At 52.6% G+C, this 16,766-nt stretch overlaps 1 protein-coding gene across 1 annotated transcript in view; it reads right to left on the minus strand.

Moving 5' to 3' along the window:
• Positions 1 to 1,089: 1,089 nt before the first annotated feature.
• The window catches only part of MYOM3 (myomesin 3), a 44,608-nt gene continuing 28,931 nt past the window's right edge, over positions 1,090 to 16,766 (minus strand). The window contains exons 21-36 of the mRNA XM_021683554.1: positions 15,791 to 15,947; positions 15,022 to 15,131; positions 13,524 to 13,568; positions 12,898 to 13,034; positions 10,647 to 10,791; positions 10,442 to 10,501; positions 9,993 to 10,060; positions 8,812 to 8,922; positions 7,039 to 7,126; positions 6,463 to 6,501; positions 6,139 to 6,247; positions 4,823 to 4,986; positions 4,572 to 4,608; positions 4,360 to 4,382; positions 3,568 to 3,623; positions 1,090 to 2,552 (exon numbers count right to left, since the gene is read on the minus strand). Of these exons, the coding sequence (XP_021539229.1) occupies positions 2,259 to 2,552; positions 3,568 to 3,623; positions 4,360 to 4,382; positions 4,572 to 4,608; positions 4,823 to 4,986; positions 6,139 to 6,247; positions 6,463 to 6,501; positions 7,039 to 7,126; positions 8,812 to 8,922; positions 9,993 to 10,060; positions 10,442 to 10,501; positions 10,647 to 10,791; positions 12,898 to 13,034; positions 13,524 to 13,568; positions 15,022 to 15,131; positions 15,791 to 15,947 (1,643 nt within the window). The 3' untranslated portion in view covers positions 1,090 to 2,258. The remainder of the gene's footprint in view (positions 2,553 to 3,567; positions 3,624 to 4,359; positions 4,383 to 4,571; positions 4,609 to 4,822; positions 4,987 to 6,138; positions 6,248 to 6,462; positions 6,502 to 7,038; positions 7,127 to 8,811; positions 8,923 to 9,992; positions 10,061 to 10,441; positions 10,502 to 10,646; positions 10,792 to 12,897; positions 13,035 to 13,523; positions 13,569 to 15,021; positions 15,132 to 15,790; positions 15,948 to 16,766) is intronic.

The following is a 16,766-nucleotide window of genomic DNA, read 5'->3' on the forward strand; positions in this document are numbered from 1 at the left end:
TAAGAGACACAAAGTTCTGACTTTCTGAGTCGCACGCAGGGTACCAGGGATTAGGCTAGACTGAGATGTTTCCCAGGATGAACCATTACAAGAATAATATAAAGAGCGAGTGGGAACTGTAGCTAAGGAGGAACCATAGGGGTCCAGCAAACAGGTGCTGAGAGCAGCCTAGGCTGGGGGTAGGAGTGGAGGCCATTGGGAACAGGCTAGGAAGGGGAGAAGATGAAGACCAGTGGTTTGGACATTGCTCAGGGGTGGCGTGGTGGAGCAAAGCATCCTCTGAACCAGGACCCAGGGATTCTTGTTCTTGTCCTGACTCTGCCACTTACCATTTGGGCTCTCAACTGCCCTATCTGGGAAAATGGAGCCAATGATGCTGTTGCATTTGATCTGATGAGCAATGAGATAGTAGAACGCTGCATAACCTTTGAAGTGTCGTATGCCTGTGACCATCATGATCTCTGCCTGCCTCCTCCCTGTGTGGGGATGATCTTGTGGAGGAGATGCTAAAGTGCCTTGTGTTAAGACGAAGTACATACATAAGCAAATGTGAGGCTGGTATGGTTCTAAGCAGGAAGGGCATGGATACTGTGCTTTCTGATCTCTTTGAAATGTGTGACATTTTGCAGTGACTCATGAAAGAAGCCAAGTCTCCTCTGAGATCCCAAGTACAAGAGGGGGAGCAGGGGCTAGGATAGAGCCTTCTTTTTCACCAGGTATGAGAAGAGCAAAGCAAAAGAGAGTGAGGTTCAGAGAGGTAAAAAAACTCTTAGGGTCAGCTAGAAGGGCCCTCAGAAATTGCCCAAGAGCGCACAGCGAGCGTGTGGCTTCAACCCTAGGTACGGGTGTCTCTAAGATCTGCACAATTCCCATGCTTGCTCCCAGCCAGAGACAGTCACATTCCCCCTACCCCCCTCGCTGAATACCAGGTCTGGCTGTGGCAGATAGCCTGGAGCGGAAGCCTCAGGGGGTGTACATTAACCCACCATGCCTGCCTGCATATATAGGTGGCAGATGGAGGAGGGATTCATTTCATCCTCAAGTTCAGGAGCCATTTCAGAAATCAGAGGCAGGGGTTATCTCCTGGTGGTGTGAGTATTGATGATGATTTTTATTTTATCCTTTATAATTTTTGGGGTTTTCCAAACTATTACAACAAACATCTATAATTTTATAAACCCCACTCCCTCCAAATCTTATTTTAAAAAAAGACAGAAACAGGAGGGCTGAGACATGCCCAGCTCTGGATTGAGGTCCATTGGGCAAGGCCAACCAGTATCTATCACGCCAGGCAGAGGCCCCGAGCTGGGAGAGGTCCTGAGGTCGTTGTCCTCTCCAACCTGGCACCCAAGGCCAGCTAAGCAGCATCGCCCCACCTCCGGAAATGTCCTCCCAATACCGTTGCCAAATTGGACTCGTTTTTCAGGGCCCAACACCAATTCCGCTAGGTCCGTGAAGGTGTTTTAAAGCCCACCTTCCCCCACTGGGACGGACATCTGTCTCCCTCCTCTGACCACTAATGGCACTTTCTTTGGATCCGTTTTGTCATCCTTATCTGCCTGTCCTGGAGTCTTTTGTATCCAGGTCTGTCTCTTCATCTGTGCTGAAGCCTCAAGGGTGGGGCCTGCATATCATTTATCTTTGAGCTTCCAGTGATCTCCTCCGCCTGGCACAGCTGGAGCTCGGATGAATGTTTGTTGAACTGAAGGGAATTGAAAATACAGACCCCTAAAGGAGGGATATGGCCATCCAACCATTTACGGCAGGACGCCTCAACCTCGGTACCATTGCCCTTTGGGGTCCGATAATTCTACGTGACGGGGAGCTATGGTTTAGTAGCATCCTTGGCCTCTACCTACCAGATGCCAGAAGACACCTCTGGTTGTGACAACCAAAAGTTTGGACATGGCCAAATGTCCCCCCGGAAGGCAAAGTGCCTCTTGTTGAGAACCCCTGGAATATGGTTGATAAAGGGTTTTTCAGAAACAATCCCTTGGAGTAGGAATTCCCATTTAGCAGATGAGAAAGGCGAGGCTCACGCAGAGTTTGGACTGGGAGCGGAGTCTTGCCGACCCCACGACCCCGAGACCGTTCAGGACCCCAGCGAGGTCTTTGCTTCTGTGCTTTGGTGTGCTCGCTCCACTCTCATCCCTGCTTCCCCCCCATCCTGGGTTCCACCCTGTCCCCTTCCCCCCTGCCTGCCCCCATGGCCTGTGCCAGGCTGTGACATGCTGGTTGACCCCGCTGGTCCATGCAGACTAGACCACAGGTGGTGCTTCAGCATGTCCTCTCGCCTTCTTCAGCACCTTGGCCTCCTCCCCGTGCTTAAACACGCTGATGGTGACCTGGCCCGTCTCAGAGCCATACTTATTCTTGACGAAGACGCCGTAGCGCCCACTGTCCTCACTGTTGACCCTTTCGATGGTGATGGTGACCTCCGAACCCCTCACTTCCATGCGGTAGCGGTCAAGGAAGGTGACAGGCTGGTCATTCTTTATCCAAGAGATTTCAGGGGTGGGGTCTCCCGAGATGACACAGGTCAGGCACAGGGTCTGTAGGAGAGGACAGGAAGGGAATGCTCAGTCTCGCCTCCTTCTAATCACACTTGGCATTCACCTTCACTCCCCCAGACAGCTCCCAGTACAAGTTGTTCCTGGTGATAAATTTATTGCCTGTGTTCTATTGTAACCCATAAAAGGAGAACATTAAAGGGAGAGACATTTTATTTTAATCCCACATCCTCCATCCTCAAGTTTTCTACAGAAATACTTACTAGTTAGAATTTCAGACCATCATTACCCTAGCAATCATCTGCCCACATTGGCCTGAATTTTGCTTTATTGCTTTTTGTCGCATATATGCCATTATGATTTTACCATGCAAATAAGACTATATTGCTTTAATACGAAGGCTTATGAATTGGGTATGAAAATTCTTGAACAAGCTCTAACACAGAGCACTATAGTGTAATGATCAAACACTGTCTGGAGCTGAGCACATGCAGACTCTGTGAATCTCAGCTCTGTCCCTTCCAGCTGTGTGACCCTAGGAAAGTCTCTTGACCTCTCTGGGTCTCAGTTTGCTCAGCTATAAAGAGTGACTAAGAGTGGTAATAATACTCTACTTCCCATGGTTGCCTTGATGGTTAAACAAACGAAAGTATGTACACGTATATGGAACAGTGCCTGGCACAAAGTAAGCACCATACAAACATGAGCGATCATTTTCTAGAACAATAGGCTTGCATACTTTCAGGTCTAGAGGGGCTTTTAGGGATCATCTAGTAGAACTCCTACGGAAATGGAAATGGAAGTTCACAGGCAAAAGTCTGTGATGCCCAGGGCCACCTCCAGAGGTGGGATGAACACCCCCAGGGGCCTGACACCAGGCTCAGTGTTTCCTTTATACCACACGCGACCAGCAAGTTGTGGTCCCTCGGCCAGGCTCTGGTGGAGCCAGCTCCTTTGGCTCTTGAATCCACGGTGCTACTCTGTATCATGATCTCTGATGGGTACAGAGGGAGTGCAGAGGGGGTACTGCTCGCCACAGGCTGGGGTTGCTCTCTACCTTATCTTCCATGATGGTGGCTACATCTGGCAGGCCCCTCACCACTTTGGCACGATCTGGAAGGGAACAGAGAGACTCCAGTGATGAATGAATTCCTGCCACTGCTTCCCAGAATCAGGTCCCACAGAGTTGGGGTTCTTTTTAAGCCATGTTTTCTTTTCTCTCTTTTCAGCATTTTGGGTGGAAATCTTTAAATTTGCGTGACATGTTTCCTTGCCTTCCCAAACAGAAGATGGGGGACATACTGTGCTTCTGTTATTGCCTTGAAGTGATCCTTATAATGGATGGTACCTGGAGGGGATAGTGGGGTGCCCCTGCCCTCAAGAGCGGGGAAGGAGGAACTGACTGGACACGTGATGAAGCTAAAGTATGTGGACTTGGCGGTGGCATCCCTGCTGCTCAGCGGCCAAACCACGTCCCTCTGGGGTTGGGCCTGTGTTCCGGACCAGGTGAGGCCCCAGTGCGCCGCCAGCCAGACCGGCTTCAGCTCCGGAGGTCGTCCCTTCCCCAGGCCTCACGAGAGAGCCTGCCCAGCCTCATTCCTGTCAGTCCTGGCCTTTCAGGCCCCGGCTGCTGCCCTTGACCTTGTCTGTGAGCCTGCTCGGTCCACACCCACCATCTCCGCTATCCTTGGACCCCTTATCCATCCGTCTGCCTTTGTGCTGCCGCCGCCCACAGCCACACAGACCCCACGGGGGAACCGGGACTTCAGATCCCTGCTGGGAGGCATAAACTCATGGGAAGCTGCCCCAAACCCAGACACGAGAACAACAGAAATACGAGGGGACTTACTCTTCTCAATGATGGCCAAGGCTCTGAAAAACAGAAATGGGAAAAAGGCTCGAGTTTCATTTGTTAAAGATCAAGCCTGCCCTGGGTAGGGGTGGGGGGGTGACAAGGGAAAGGTGGAGCTGGCCAAGGCTCCCGGGAAGGGGTCCTGTACCCAGCTCATGCCATATCCCCAGGGGCCTATGATTCACACAAGAAATGCAAAGGGCACTTACTTCAGTCTCTGGTGCGCAGCCAAAGCATCATCAAAAGCTGCCAGAAGGAAAGAGGGGCAGGGAAGGGGAGCGTCAGCCCCTCAGCCCCTGTGACCTGCAGGTACAGGGCTTTGCGCCCACTGTTCCTCCACTGTCCTCCCCACCCTGTGTTCTCTCGGGGCAGTGCCCGGATTGGGTGGGGAGATAGGAGTCCCCTTCCCCCCGCAAAGACCATGGGATTTTCTAAACAGGTTTCTCTGTGGCCAGCTCACCTTGTCCCGAGAGATCAGTTGAGAGCTGCCGGGTTTCCTTCCCCGCGGCTATCTCCAGGGTGTATTTGCCCTTGTCTGAGTCTTTGGGGTCCAGGATGTGGAGCCAGATCTCATCCAGCATGGTGCCAGCCCTTACGCGGTCACCACTCTCCAGGCGCTTTTCTCTGGATATGAGGACAAAGAAGCGTTTGACTCGGCTCAGCTCATCGTGCTGGCTGGCTGTGGGGCTACAGACACCCCCTACCCCAAACTCCTCTCCTGGGGTTTTGTTTCCAGATCTGTGGGCTGGCCATCCATCTATCATTCATTCATTCATTCATTCGTTCGTTCGTTTGTTTGTTCAGCAAATCTGTGGCACATCAGCTATGTTCCAATGCCGAGTCTGGACTTGTGACACGTCCTGTAGGCTAGGGATCCAAGGAAACGGCGCTCCCGGGTCAGTGCCCACCACCTCCTCCACCCTCGGGGGTCACTTCCTCACCTTGTCATTCTCCTCAGCTCAAACCCTTCTAGTGTTTCTTCGAACAATCACCCTTCCCCAGCCCTTAAAAACCATAGAAACTCCTTCCTTTCTTTACTTAAACGTCATTCCTGGAGACACCATGTCTTCAGTGTTGGGTCACAGAGGTGACACCTCTGGACTGGATCCTTGGGCTCAGTAACTCTAGCTGGGAAAGGAGTCCTTGGTTTGGGCTCTCACGCATTTGACAAACTTGACCAAGTCAGTCTAGCCTTCTCCATAGGGCAGGTGCAGTAATGTCTGCTCTGCGAGGCTGAGGCATGCAGATAATAAGCAGCCCTGGGAAAAGAATGCTCTCAAACTGTCTGTGGTCACTTAGCCCCTGGCTGCCAGCCAGTCTCTGTGGGTAACCTATCCATCCTGCCTTCAAGCCCTGGCAGTCAGTCAGTCGTCAGCCCCACAGGTCCCTCTGCCTGTACCTCTTCCCTCAGCCCAGCTGCCTGAGTTTGCTAGGTCTGCAAAGACCCAAAAGGGCAACCTTGACCCACCTGACCATCTAGTTTTCCTTCCCTCCCCCAGTTCCCAGATGCTGCTCTAAGACAATGATCCTTCTGTGGCCATGGATGTTCTGGAAAACTGCTTTTATCACTAGGGTTCCGACCTTCCCTGGGGAACCTCCCTTCTGTGCCTTTAATTGCTGTTCCCTATCCGTGACTCCCTCTGTGGACAGCGCGACTGGTGGGAGACCTTGTCTCTGCCAACCCCTTGGGACTGGGCTCCGGGGCGGATGCTGCCTGTCCTCCCCCACCCTCTACCCCCCAAGCCTGGCTAGGGCTCCAGGGGAAGGCCAACTCACTTGTGGAACCAGGTGGTTTTCATGTACTGGATGTCAAAGTACTTGACCTTGCTGAAGATCCGGATCCCCTCCTCGGTCCCCTGGATTTTCAGTGGGCTCGCAGAGAGGGCTGCGGAGGCAAAGGAGAAGGCCAGCGTCCTTTGGGCGGCACATTTTGGGGCCAGCCAGCTCACCCTGCTCTGGGGGTGTGCTGGGGGGAACGTGGCATTGCGAGGAGGCAGGAACTTCTCCCTCAATCTTTGAAGTTGGAAATGGTTGGAGGTGCCCTGGAGGCTGTTTGCATCAGGACAGGGCTGAGCAAAGTGCGGAGGGAGGCTTGCTTACCACCAATCCTGCCCAGCTCAGTGAAGATGGCATCGAGGGCTAGAGGAAGACAGAGAGAACGGTCAGCTGATGTAGGCCCCTCCCAGGGACGTGCCAGGGGTGAGCATGTCCCTGGAAAAGGCTGGTGGAACTCACGAACAGCTCAGGGCACAGGGAGCTCTGCAGAATGACTCCCATGGCTTGGGGTGAGGGGGTCTGGGGCACTCACTGATTGATGGGGCAGGGGAGCACCATGGATGGAGGGCAAATGGGCCAGCCTGACAGTTTTCTTGAGGCTGGGCCAACCAGCCTGATGAGGAGTCTGGGGCCCAGTGTGGGGTGGAGGAGTGTACTCTGGCTTTGGGTCTTAAAGCCTAGGCTCACTGGTAGATTGCAGAGAACTTGGGTGTTGGTGTCAGAGTCCAGGCCCCTGCTACTGACCAGCTGTGCAGCCCTGGGCAGGTCACTTAGCCTCTCTGTTGCCCCCAAGTGATATGGGGATCCCATACGTTCTACCCCACAGGTCATATCACATCTTTTGATTCTGTGTGATCCCCTGGGTCCTCCTGGCCCATCTCTAACATCGCCAGTTCCTACCTTCACCTGTGAGGTCCAGTATGGTGTCATCCTCCCCTCGATTGTCAGAAACCGTTGCTCTATAAACTCCCTTGTCCTCTTTGGACAGCTGGAAAGAAAAATGAGAGATGATGGTGTCAGAATGGGTTCTGGAAGGAGTGCAAATCAACCTGGACTCCAGGCCTGTCGCTAACTCTCTGCATGATCTCAGGCAAAACTCCTCTCCTCTCTGGCCTCAGTTTACCCATCTGGAATGGGTGATCGCTAAGGCTCCTTCTAGCTCCAGAGCTCTTTGATTCCAAGTTCAGAGCTTGTCTGGGCCTAGGGGTGGGGGTGAGGGGGAGTTGAGGGCAGAAGCAGACACCCCACATTTGGATTCACAGGCAGCCGCGCCAAGTAGAGCATGAGGAACTCTCCTTGCAGAATCATCTGAGCTTTCATTCTCCCTGGACCCAGGGACCCCTCTGCATTTCTCCAGAAGGAAGTGTGTTATCTTCGGCCCAGGACAAGGGGCTCCTTTCTGGCACATGCTCATCATCCCCAAATGAAGTCTGAACTAACACTCAGCAAAGCAAGAACTTGGATTGTGCTTTTGAAGCATCTGCTTCAGGCCCCGGGAAGTACTCTCTGCTTCCCTGTCCCCTCCAAGGGGCCCTCCCACCCTGACCATCTCTACAGAGTGTGTTTTGACGCAGAATCCAAGGCAGAGACAGCTCGTAACCTGGGGATCGAAGGGCTGAACCCCAATAGTCCTCTCTTATGTCCCCCCCTCTCTTCCCAGTGAAGGCTCCAAAGTCCCAGCCAAGCCTGGGGGGAGAATGATTGGAGTGGCTTCTGACCCCACTCTCTAGCCTTGTGTCTTGGTATGTAAACCCTCTGAGCCTCCATTTACTCATCTGTAAAATGGTGGCATCATCCTTGCCTGGCTATGTGCTGTAGTTGCTGTGAGGATCAAGGGAGGTAACGTTTTAGAAGCCAGAAAATTCTGTGCCAGTTAGACAGACTGCTGTAATAAGCCTCAGTAGCTGCTAAGCTCTGTGCGAGGAGCTTGCACTGTGGTGACAAAGGCCAAGTCCTGGCCAGGATCTGGGGGAAGACCCTGAAATCATTATTTCCTTCCCAGTCAGCAAACCTGCATTTGCTCCAGTCCTCCCGGGCGCCTCGTGAGGCCACAGAAACCAGCAGCAGGGCAGGGAAGCACTGAATGTTTGAGAACAAGCCTTGTGTTTCGATCGTAACCAGGCCACCCTCCTCTGGAGGCCAGGAGGGGGTCATGGGCTGGAGAAGGGAGCTCCAGCCCTGCTTTGCTCTGCCCAGCCCTGCCCCCCACAGAGAGAGCCTTCCTGTCCCGAATCCCAGACTGTTGGTTGAGGTGGGAATGAACCTTTGAGAGACAGCCTCCCTTCTGACCCATTCATGCTACAGATGAAAACCAAGGTCACAGAAGGACAGTGACTAGCCCCAGGCCACACAGTGGCAGGGCCAGAAATGGAATCCAAACAAAAGGAAAAATCAGTATTACTGTTTCTGTCTTTATTTAAAATCTTGCTATTTCCCCCTCCATGGGCTTTTATTTTTTTGCATTAATTTTGATTAAAAAATACTGCATGAAATGTTATTTATTTTGATTACTGAGTTTTTAGTGCCCCTGTACATTTTGTGCTCGAAGTGAGTGCCTCACTTGCTTCACCCTGGTCCTGGCCCTGCTCCGGACTCTGTGCCCACTGCTCTGGGTGCTGCCTGGGGCGGGGGGGTGTGTGTGTGTGTGAGACCTGAAGCTGGAGCTGCGCTTACCTCTTCGATGCACAGAGTTCCTACTCCAGTCTCTGGGTCGTACTGACCGTCCGGTGTCTCTCTCTTCTGGAAGAACCACTGGAAGTGGGTTTCCTTCTTGGTGTTGGTCGCCTGAGGGAGGTGGGGAATGAAGAGTCTCCCTCACACTTTCTCTTTTTAAGTAAAAACTCGACTCATCGGATCTTTTTTTTCCCCCCACAAACCTAACTCTCCCCCATCCCCACTCTTAGCTAATTCCTTCCTGGGTCTCAGCTATTCCTCACACCATATCTCCTCCACTGGTTCTGCATTCTGGATTTTCACTAATGGTGTTCCCTCCGCCTTTTGATCTCTTCCCTCCTCCATTTTTCCTTGTAAGTGCCTATGCCTCTTACAGATGCAAGTTAGATGTCACCTCCTCCATGAGGCCTTCCTTGAAGCACGCCAGAGTGCCCCAATCATGATTAGCCAATTTCTGGCACGTGTCTGGATCACAGCAGGAGGCATGCTGTTTTCCAAGGATCCTGCCTCAGACCCCTGGGCTCCTAGAGGCCTAAGGAGACCCCACTTCATCTTTGTATGTCCAGTGCCATGCAGAGTATCTGGCGCATAGTAGGGACTTTGAGTTCGCTGAATGGATATGATTCTGGGAGGGCACTCTCCCCTGCCCTTCCTGCCCTTCCCCAGTCATCTAAAGAGGCTGCTGGGTGCTGAGAAGGAGCCCCAGCTTTGCAGTCAGACAGACTAGGTTCAAACCATGCTCTAGACTCTACCTCTTAGGTGTGGTCTAGAGCTCTTTCTCTACTTGTTTTCTGATCCATGCTTATCTCACAACACTGAGCACAGGGTCTGGCAAGACTACTAATAAACATCAGGGAATCCCCCTCAATATATAGACCCCTCACTTGCTGCTCCCAGATGCCCAGGCCCCACAGAACCCCTTCCCAGAACAGCAGGGAGATCCCGCTGAAGGCTGATCCAAACCACACTAATTCGGCTCCGTGGGCTCTTGCGGGGTGGGAGTGGGGGGATAGTTTTGTTTTCCAGTTAAATGTGGTCTCCCTGGGGCTACTGCTCCTTGGGGTCAGCCAAGCACAGGAATTCGGGGAAGTGGGCAAGGACAGCCCCCAGGCTTGGGGACAAGCCGCACACTCCCCGCACTGGGCCAGGGGGCAGGGCTGGAGGCAGGGGCGGGGATTTGCCTTGCAGGTCAGCAGCACTTGGCAGTCCTCCGTGACCTTCCACTGCAAGGGCTCCTCGAAATACGGACCTGGAAGCGCAAAACAAACACGCCCACCGTCAGGGCTCCAGGCTCCTCCAGGGCGCCACCTGGTGGCGAGAGGGGCAGCCAGCGGGGGGCGGGCAGTCGGGGGGGGGGGGGCAGCTAGTGACCACAGGCCCCCCAGAGTGGCCCCCTCCAAGGCAGGGACTGCGGCGAGGCAAGCTGGGTGCTAGGGAGCGAAGTGTAAGGAGGTGTCACTCTCAGGGCTGGATTGACTCTCAGTGTCACTCTTGCACGGGGACAGAACTGGATTGCATTGCAGTGGCCCTCCCTCTGGGACCCAGCGGGGCTGAGGGATCCAGCAGGTCCCCAGCAGGTCCCCAGCACTGACCACTGGCCTCTTTTGAACTTCACCCCAGCGGTTCTTACCCTGTTTTCTCTTCCAGTCTCTTCTCTTAGCTTCTGCTTTCCTCAGAAGTTTGTCAAAATCTGTGAACACAGAGGGAGGAACTGGCCTGAGCCGGCGGGAGCGCAGGTCCGGAGAGGGGCAGGAAGATGGACAGAAAGCCCCAGAGCGGAGAGCCGAGAGCTGAGGTCGGGCTTGGGGCAGGGGTGGGGGTTGGGCGTGGCTGACCGTCATCCACCAGTGCCAGGGTGATCTGGTTTTTGGCTTTTCCATCCTGGAGCTGAGCGGTGTAGGACCCTTTGTCATCCTCCGACAGGTTCTGGATGATCACTTCCACCAGGCCCTTCTCTCGGACAAAATTGATTTTGCGGTTCTGGGGAGAATAAACCCGGAGAATCTTTTTTGCCCTTTTCCTATCCCAGGGGATTTGTGCTGTGGGGCACAAATCAGGGCGTACTTGGACTTGGGGGGTGATATGTGCCGAGTGAGAAGCCTTTGGAGACCGGGGCGGGGGTCCTGGGAACACCCATGGGGCCCAGCAGGCACAGGAAAGAGTCTTGGGTGCTTGAATTAATTGCAATTAATAATAAGCCCCCAACCCCTACGGTGCCACATTTTCTACTTCTTTCTACAAATCCCCATAAAAGTATAAAGGATAATATAAAAAATGCCTGTGTACTTGTGACCCAGAAGTTTTCTTTTTTTAAAGATTTTATTTGACAGAGATACAATGAGAGAGGGAACACAAGCAGGGGGAGTGGGAGAGGGAGAAGCAGGCCTCCCGATGCGGGGCTCCATCCCAGGATCCTGGGATCACGACCTGAGCCAAAGGCAGACGCTTAACGACTGAGACACCCAGGTGCCCTGCTACCCAGAATTAACACTCATTTACATTTTGTCGTGTTCTAACAGTTTTTAAAAGTTTTATTTTCCGGGGTACCTGGGTGGCTCAGTTGGTTGGGCGACTGCCTTCGGCTCAGGTCATGATCCTGGAGTCCCTGGATCGAGTCCCGCATCGGGCTCCCTGCTCGGTGAGGAGCCTACTTCTCCCTCTGACCCTTCCCCCTCTCATGTGCTTTCTCTCTCTCTCATTCACTCTCTCTCAAATAAATAAAATCTTAAAAAAAAAGTTTTATTTTCCACATTTAGGATTGTATTCCCTCTGGATTTATTTGTATGTATGATTTGAGGGAGCCATCTGGTTTTATTTTTCTGTAGGGAAAACCAACAGTCCCAATGCTGTGCGCTGCAGAGTGCAGACTTGGTCACACATCCTCTACCATGTGCCAAGGTCATGATTAATCTTTATGCAGAACTTTCGCATCAGTTTTCTCATTTGCTTCTTCTGATTCTGGGACAACCAACTGTCATTGTACAGATACAGAAACTGTGGCACAGAGCGGTGAAGAGAGCTGCCCAAGGGCACACAGCCCTCAGGAGGTGGGTATGAGTCTTCTGACATCTAGCCCTGAGCTCTTTCTCCTCTGTTGGAACTGGTGCCCCTCTCTGTAACATATATCTTCTGATGGCCACTTTGCCACCCAGAGATGGAATGTGCAAATAACATGATGTCATGATTGAATCTCTCCTGAGATCGAAATTGCCATGTTTGTAAAAACAGTTGATTATGGGCAACTCGTGGCTCAATCTAATACAACCTACACACATGATTTTTTTCCCCAGAAAAGCAATGTAATACCACCACTGTAATATGACGAAGAAATAAAAGCCATATGTATTTCAATAGTAGATGCTCAAACATAATCTCACTCATGTTGCACTGATTTATAATGAACTGGTTTGAATTTAAGGGAAATTAAGTAAAGCAAGAAGATCAAAAGCTATTTTGTACGAGAAGAACAGGAAAATGAACGAAAGAGCGTAGGTAAAGTGGCTTGTAGAATAAGTCTCTATTTGGTGTATATTAAAACTGTGCAGGGGCACCTGGGTGGCTCAGTCAGTTGAGCGTCTGCCTTGGGCTCAGGTCATGATCTCAGGGTCCTGGAATCAAGCCTCACATCAGGCTCCCTGCTCAGCGGGCAGTCTTCTTCTCCCTTTCCCTCTGCCCCTTCCCATTGGTTGTGCTCTCTCTCTCTCTCTCAAATAAATAAAAAGAAAATCTTTAAAAGAACCCCCAAACTGTGCAAAAATCCGTTGTATTTATATTACAGAATTAGGGTCTAGGCTTGGATAATTATGAGCATGAATGTAGGTTTTTAATCTTAAGAATGGTAAAATATTCAAAAGTTGTGTGTGGGGGGGGGCATGGGCATTCTTTATCTGTGGGAGAGTCCTTGCATTGGCGGGCAGCTAGCCCTGAGCCCTCCACCACAACTAAAAGCCAGGTGTCCCACCCTCACCCCATCCCTGGGACAGCCAAAGCATGTGGCTGTTTCTGAAATGTGCACTAGGGGGCGGTGCTGGGACGCGGACATCCCGGGCAGGGGTACCTCCCCTAAGAGTCTGAGCCCCCAGTTACCGGTGAGCTGAAGATCTCCTTCTCGTTGAAGATTAGATGCAGCTCAGCGGCCGGAGATAACTTTTCTACTTCCAGCCACAGCCGCACGTCTCCTTGTTCGAGGATGTCAACGTTCCAGCCGGAGATCAGCTTGATCGCTGCGAGGCAGAGGACACGGAGGAGGGGTGAGTGGGGCACCCTTCTCCCCTCCTCATTCCCGACCAGCCCCACCTTGAGCACACCCTGGGCATTTAACGGGCAAAGTGCTTGAAGCGTCTGAAGGCCATGCCACTCACTCATGTTGCACTGATTTGTAATGAACTGGATTGAATTTAAGAGAAGTAAAGCAAGAAGATCAAGAGCTATTTTGTAGGAGAAGAACAGGGAAGTAGAGGTTTAGATGATCCAAAATCCAAACTACTAAAGAGCCAATGATAATGATTACAAGGAGACGAAACCATCTGCTCTGCCTTCCTTTGTACCCCCTCCCCTCCCTGCCAGCCGCCCCTTTCCCTCTCATGGACTGCTGACTCCCTGGGCCCCTGGCTCTCCAGCCCCATGATGTTCCCGTCCTCTGCCCCTCCGCTAGGTTCTGGCTCTCCACCCCATTCAGCTCTGCTCAGGACACCCCAGTGGGCCCAGCTTACTTGGGTTCCTGATCTCATGGCTCAACTTCTTCAGCTTGTCCAACTCTGGGACAGGAAGGAACAAGGGGAAAAAACCAAAGAGAATGAAATGCCTGGGCAGTGGGGTCCACGGGAGCCATCCCAAGAGACTCCCCCCTCAACCCGGAGTCGTTTGCTACACAGGAGGTGATGGTGAGCACTGTGGGCCTTGGCCCCGGGGCACCAAGGGGGAAGGGGGGGCTGCTGCGGGCCACCCTGAGATCAAGTGTCACCTCCTCCAAGAAGGGCCCACCAAGTGCCAGGCTCCACGTTACGTCACTAGTCCTCACACAACGCTGTGGGGCGAGCATTGTTGCCCACCTCCCACCACTCCAGGCTCACTGGTCCCTGAGCCCCAGTGTTCCCTCACTGTAATATGCTGTCCCACCTTGGAGGGTCTGGCCCCTCTCCTGAGCACTTCAGTCTACAAGTCGCTAGGGCAGCTCGGTGGGGTGCTGTCTCTTCGCTCACTGCTTCTGTGTGTTAGGTGTGTAGACTTGTCTCTTCTGCTAAGCTGAGCTCTGGACCTACATGAGTGTCTGGCACACAGTAGGTGCTCAATAAATATGTGTGGATGGAAGAATTGGCAGGGGTAGAGCCCATACTTCATTTTCCCGTATAAGCCCCAGAGTCCTTAGTATGATGAGTCTGGACTCATGGCAAGTAAAAGCAAAATAAAACAAAACCCAAACATACCCTGTTTGTGGATGGCTTTCGTGTGCCTAGAATTGTGTGTGCGTAACATTGTTTCAGTTGGGGCAGCCAGGGGGGATTATAATGTCCCTTTACAGATGAGCAAGCTGATGTCCAGAGGGGTGACATGACTTGCTCGACATCAAAGAGCCAGGAAACTGTGGAGCTGGAATTGGAACCTGAGCCTGTCTGGCTTCTGCTTCTTAACAAAATCAGAGGGTCTCCTGAGCAACCAGCAGGGGAGGCAATGGGCTGTCCCTCAGTTACTCTGGAGACAGCAGAGAGTGAGTCTTGTCATCATCCGCACCGGCTCCAGTTCTGCTTAAATCATCAAACATGGATGCCCCTTGAGACGCGGCATCTACTCTCTGGTTTGCCACAGTCCCCACTGCTCCCTATTGTCACCTTCGTTCCTCAGACCAGCTGCCATTTGCAATCTATGCTCACACTGCACTGTTGTATTTCTGGGGCTACAGAAGAAGGTGAAAGGATTCTGGCACCTTTGCATTTATCGAACGTAGAAAAAGGAAAGAGAGACAAGAAGGATGTGAACTCCACCAAGCAGGGATTTTTGACTCTTGTGCCCACTGATGGAATCCCCATTGGCACACGGCAGGTGCTCAATAAATCCTGATTAATTGCCTGGCTGGCTGAATGGGCTTCCTTCTCTGGAAATTGCTGCTTTATTAATTTTTGTTTCTTCTTGCCAGCCTCTGGGGACATTTGTGTTTGGGACACCCTCTGGGCCCGTCTCTCTGGGGAGGCGGCAGTGGGGTGGGGGCTTTACCTTCCTCCGTCAGCGTGTGGCTGGCCGAGATGTCTTCATCAGCATCGGTGACCACCACGGAGTAGGTGCCCAAGTCCTCAAGGCCAGGCTCTTTCAGGATGACCTTGGACCTGGCAGACAGAGGAGAGCAGAGACTCAGGGAGGTGCCTTGTGCACTGGAGGCCTGGGAGCTGGAGGCCCCGTCCCCCCGCCACAGCCCTGGCCCCGGGAGGCAGCAGGGGTGGTTGCCTCCTTGCCCTGCCATTGGGAGCCCTACCCAGGGCAGCTCTGGCCCGGCCCCTTCAATGGCCCCGTTAGCCAGGCTCTCTTCTCATTGGCCGCACTGCCCAGTCTCTCCCCCCAGGGCTCAAGTCATCGTCTGGACTGGGCTGAAGCCAGAGCTGCTGGCGCTGGGGGAGGGAGATGTGGGGACATTTGACATCTGGTCCCAACCCCTCTTTTTACAGATGAGGATGCTGAGCCCAGACAACTTTTAAGAGCAAGTCAGCATTTGCAAGCGCCCAGGCTAGAGACCAAGGTCTCCCTGGAAGCACGCGTGCGAAGGCACCTGCCATTCCTTGCAGAAGAAGAACTGCTAATGAATGTCTGTCCTTAAATGCACTGTCCCCTCATTGCTCCCCAAGGTGGTGGCATCATCCTTGGAGAGGGATCAGGCAGCCCCTGTCAGGTCCGTTATCTGTGAGTCCCGCCAGGTGGTCTCACCCATGAGCTCACCTGCCAACATTTGGGACCTGGGGATGGTTAGGCCGCACCCTCTCCTCTCACTTACTTGTTAGCTTTCTCCTCGATCTTGACCCTCTGGGGGTCTGGTGGGCCCTTGTAGTCCTTGGACCACTGAAACTCTGCTGAGTCAGGGGCCTCAGGAGCTTCGAAAGCCAAGTAGATAAAGCCTTCTTCATCCACACCAACCTTGATCTCTCGGGCATCTGAGGGCAGGATCCAAGGGCAGGGGGGCATGGAACGTTTAGAAGCAATAAACCAGAGAATATACCTCCCTGCTAAACCTTCCCATGGCTGCCCATTGTGCTTGAATAAAATAATAACCCCCTGTCTCCTTGCTGTGGCCTCCAAGGACTTGTGATCAGCTCCTTCTCAACTCAAATGTCATACCTCCTCAGGGAGGCCCTCCCTGACTGCTCTGGCTAAAGTAAGCCCCATCTCACCATACCACCCTGCTCATTTACTTTATAGCACTTACTACCCTCCTAAATCATCACCTGATCATCATTTCCTTGTTTCCTGTCCATCCTGCCCCTCCCCTATGTGCGAGCAGGGGCCTTGCTTTCTCATCACTGCTGTGTCCCCATTGTAATGTGGGCATCACCAAAGATGTGTTGGTAAAAGAATAATAAGTAATGAATGAATAAGGAAAAGAATGGAAAGAGAACGTGCTTTACAGTTCGCAGAGCCGAGTGATTCCGTCATGGACTAGCTGTGTGACCAGATCACTTAACCTCGGAGCTACAACAAAATCAGTTCTAAGGTGGGGGCAGTGATTCCTCACTCAGGGGCTTGTGGGGAGGACCAGGGCCGTGTGAGGATCTAGCTCAGCACCTGGCGTGTGTGGTAGGAGGGGACCTCAGGAGTTGTGACTGCAAGACAGACAAAGCCTCATGGGGTAGCCGGAATGCTGTTGGGTATTACTTTAAACATCCACAAAGCGTTGTGTGAATTTATGAATACGGCATATGAAAGAAGGGAAGACCCCATCAAAGAGAAAGAAACGCTCATCTCTTGGGGTCCCA

This window comes from Neomonachus schauinslandi, chromosome 4, assembly GCF_002201575.2.
Source record: "Neomonachus schauinslandi chromosome 4, ASM220157v2, whole genome shotgun sequence".
In the NCBI taxonomy this organism is placed as follows: domain Eukaryota; kingdom Metazoa; phylum Chordata; class Mammalia; order Carnivora; family Phocidae; genus Neomonachus; species Neomonachus schauinslandi.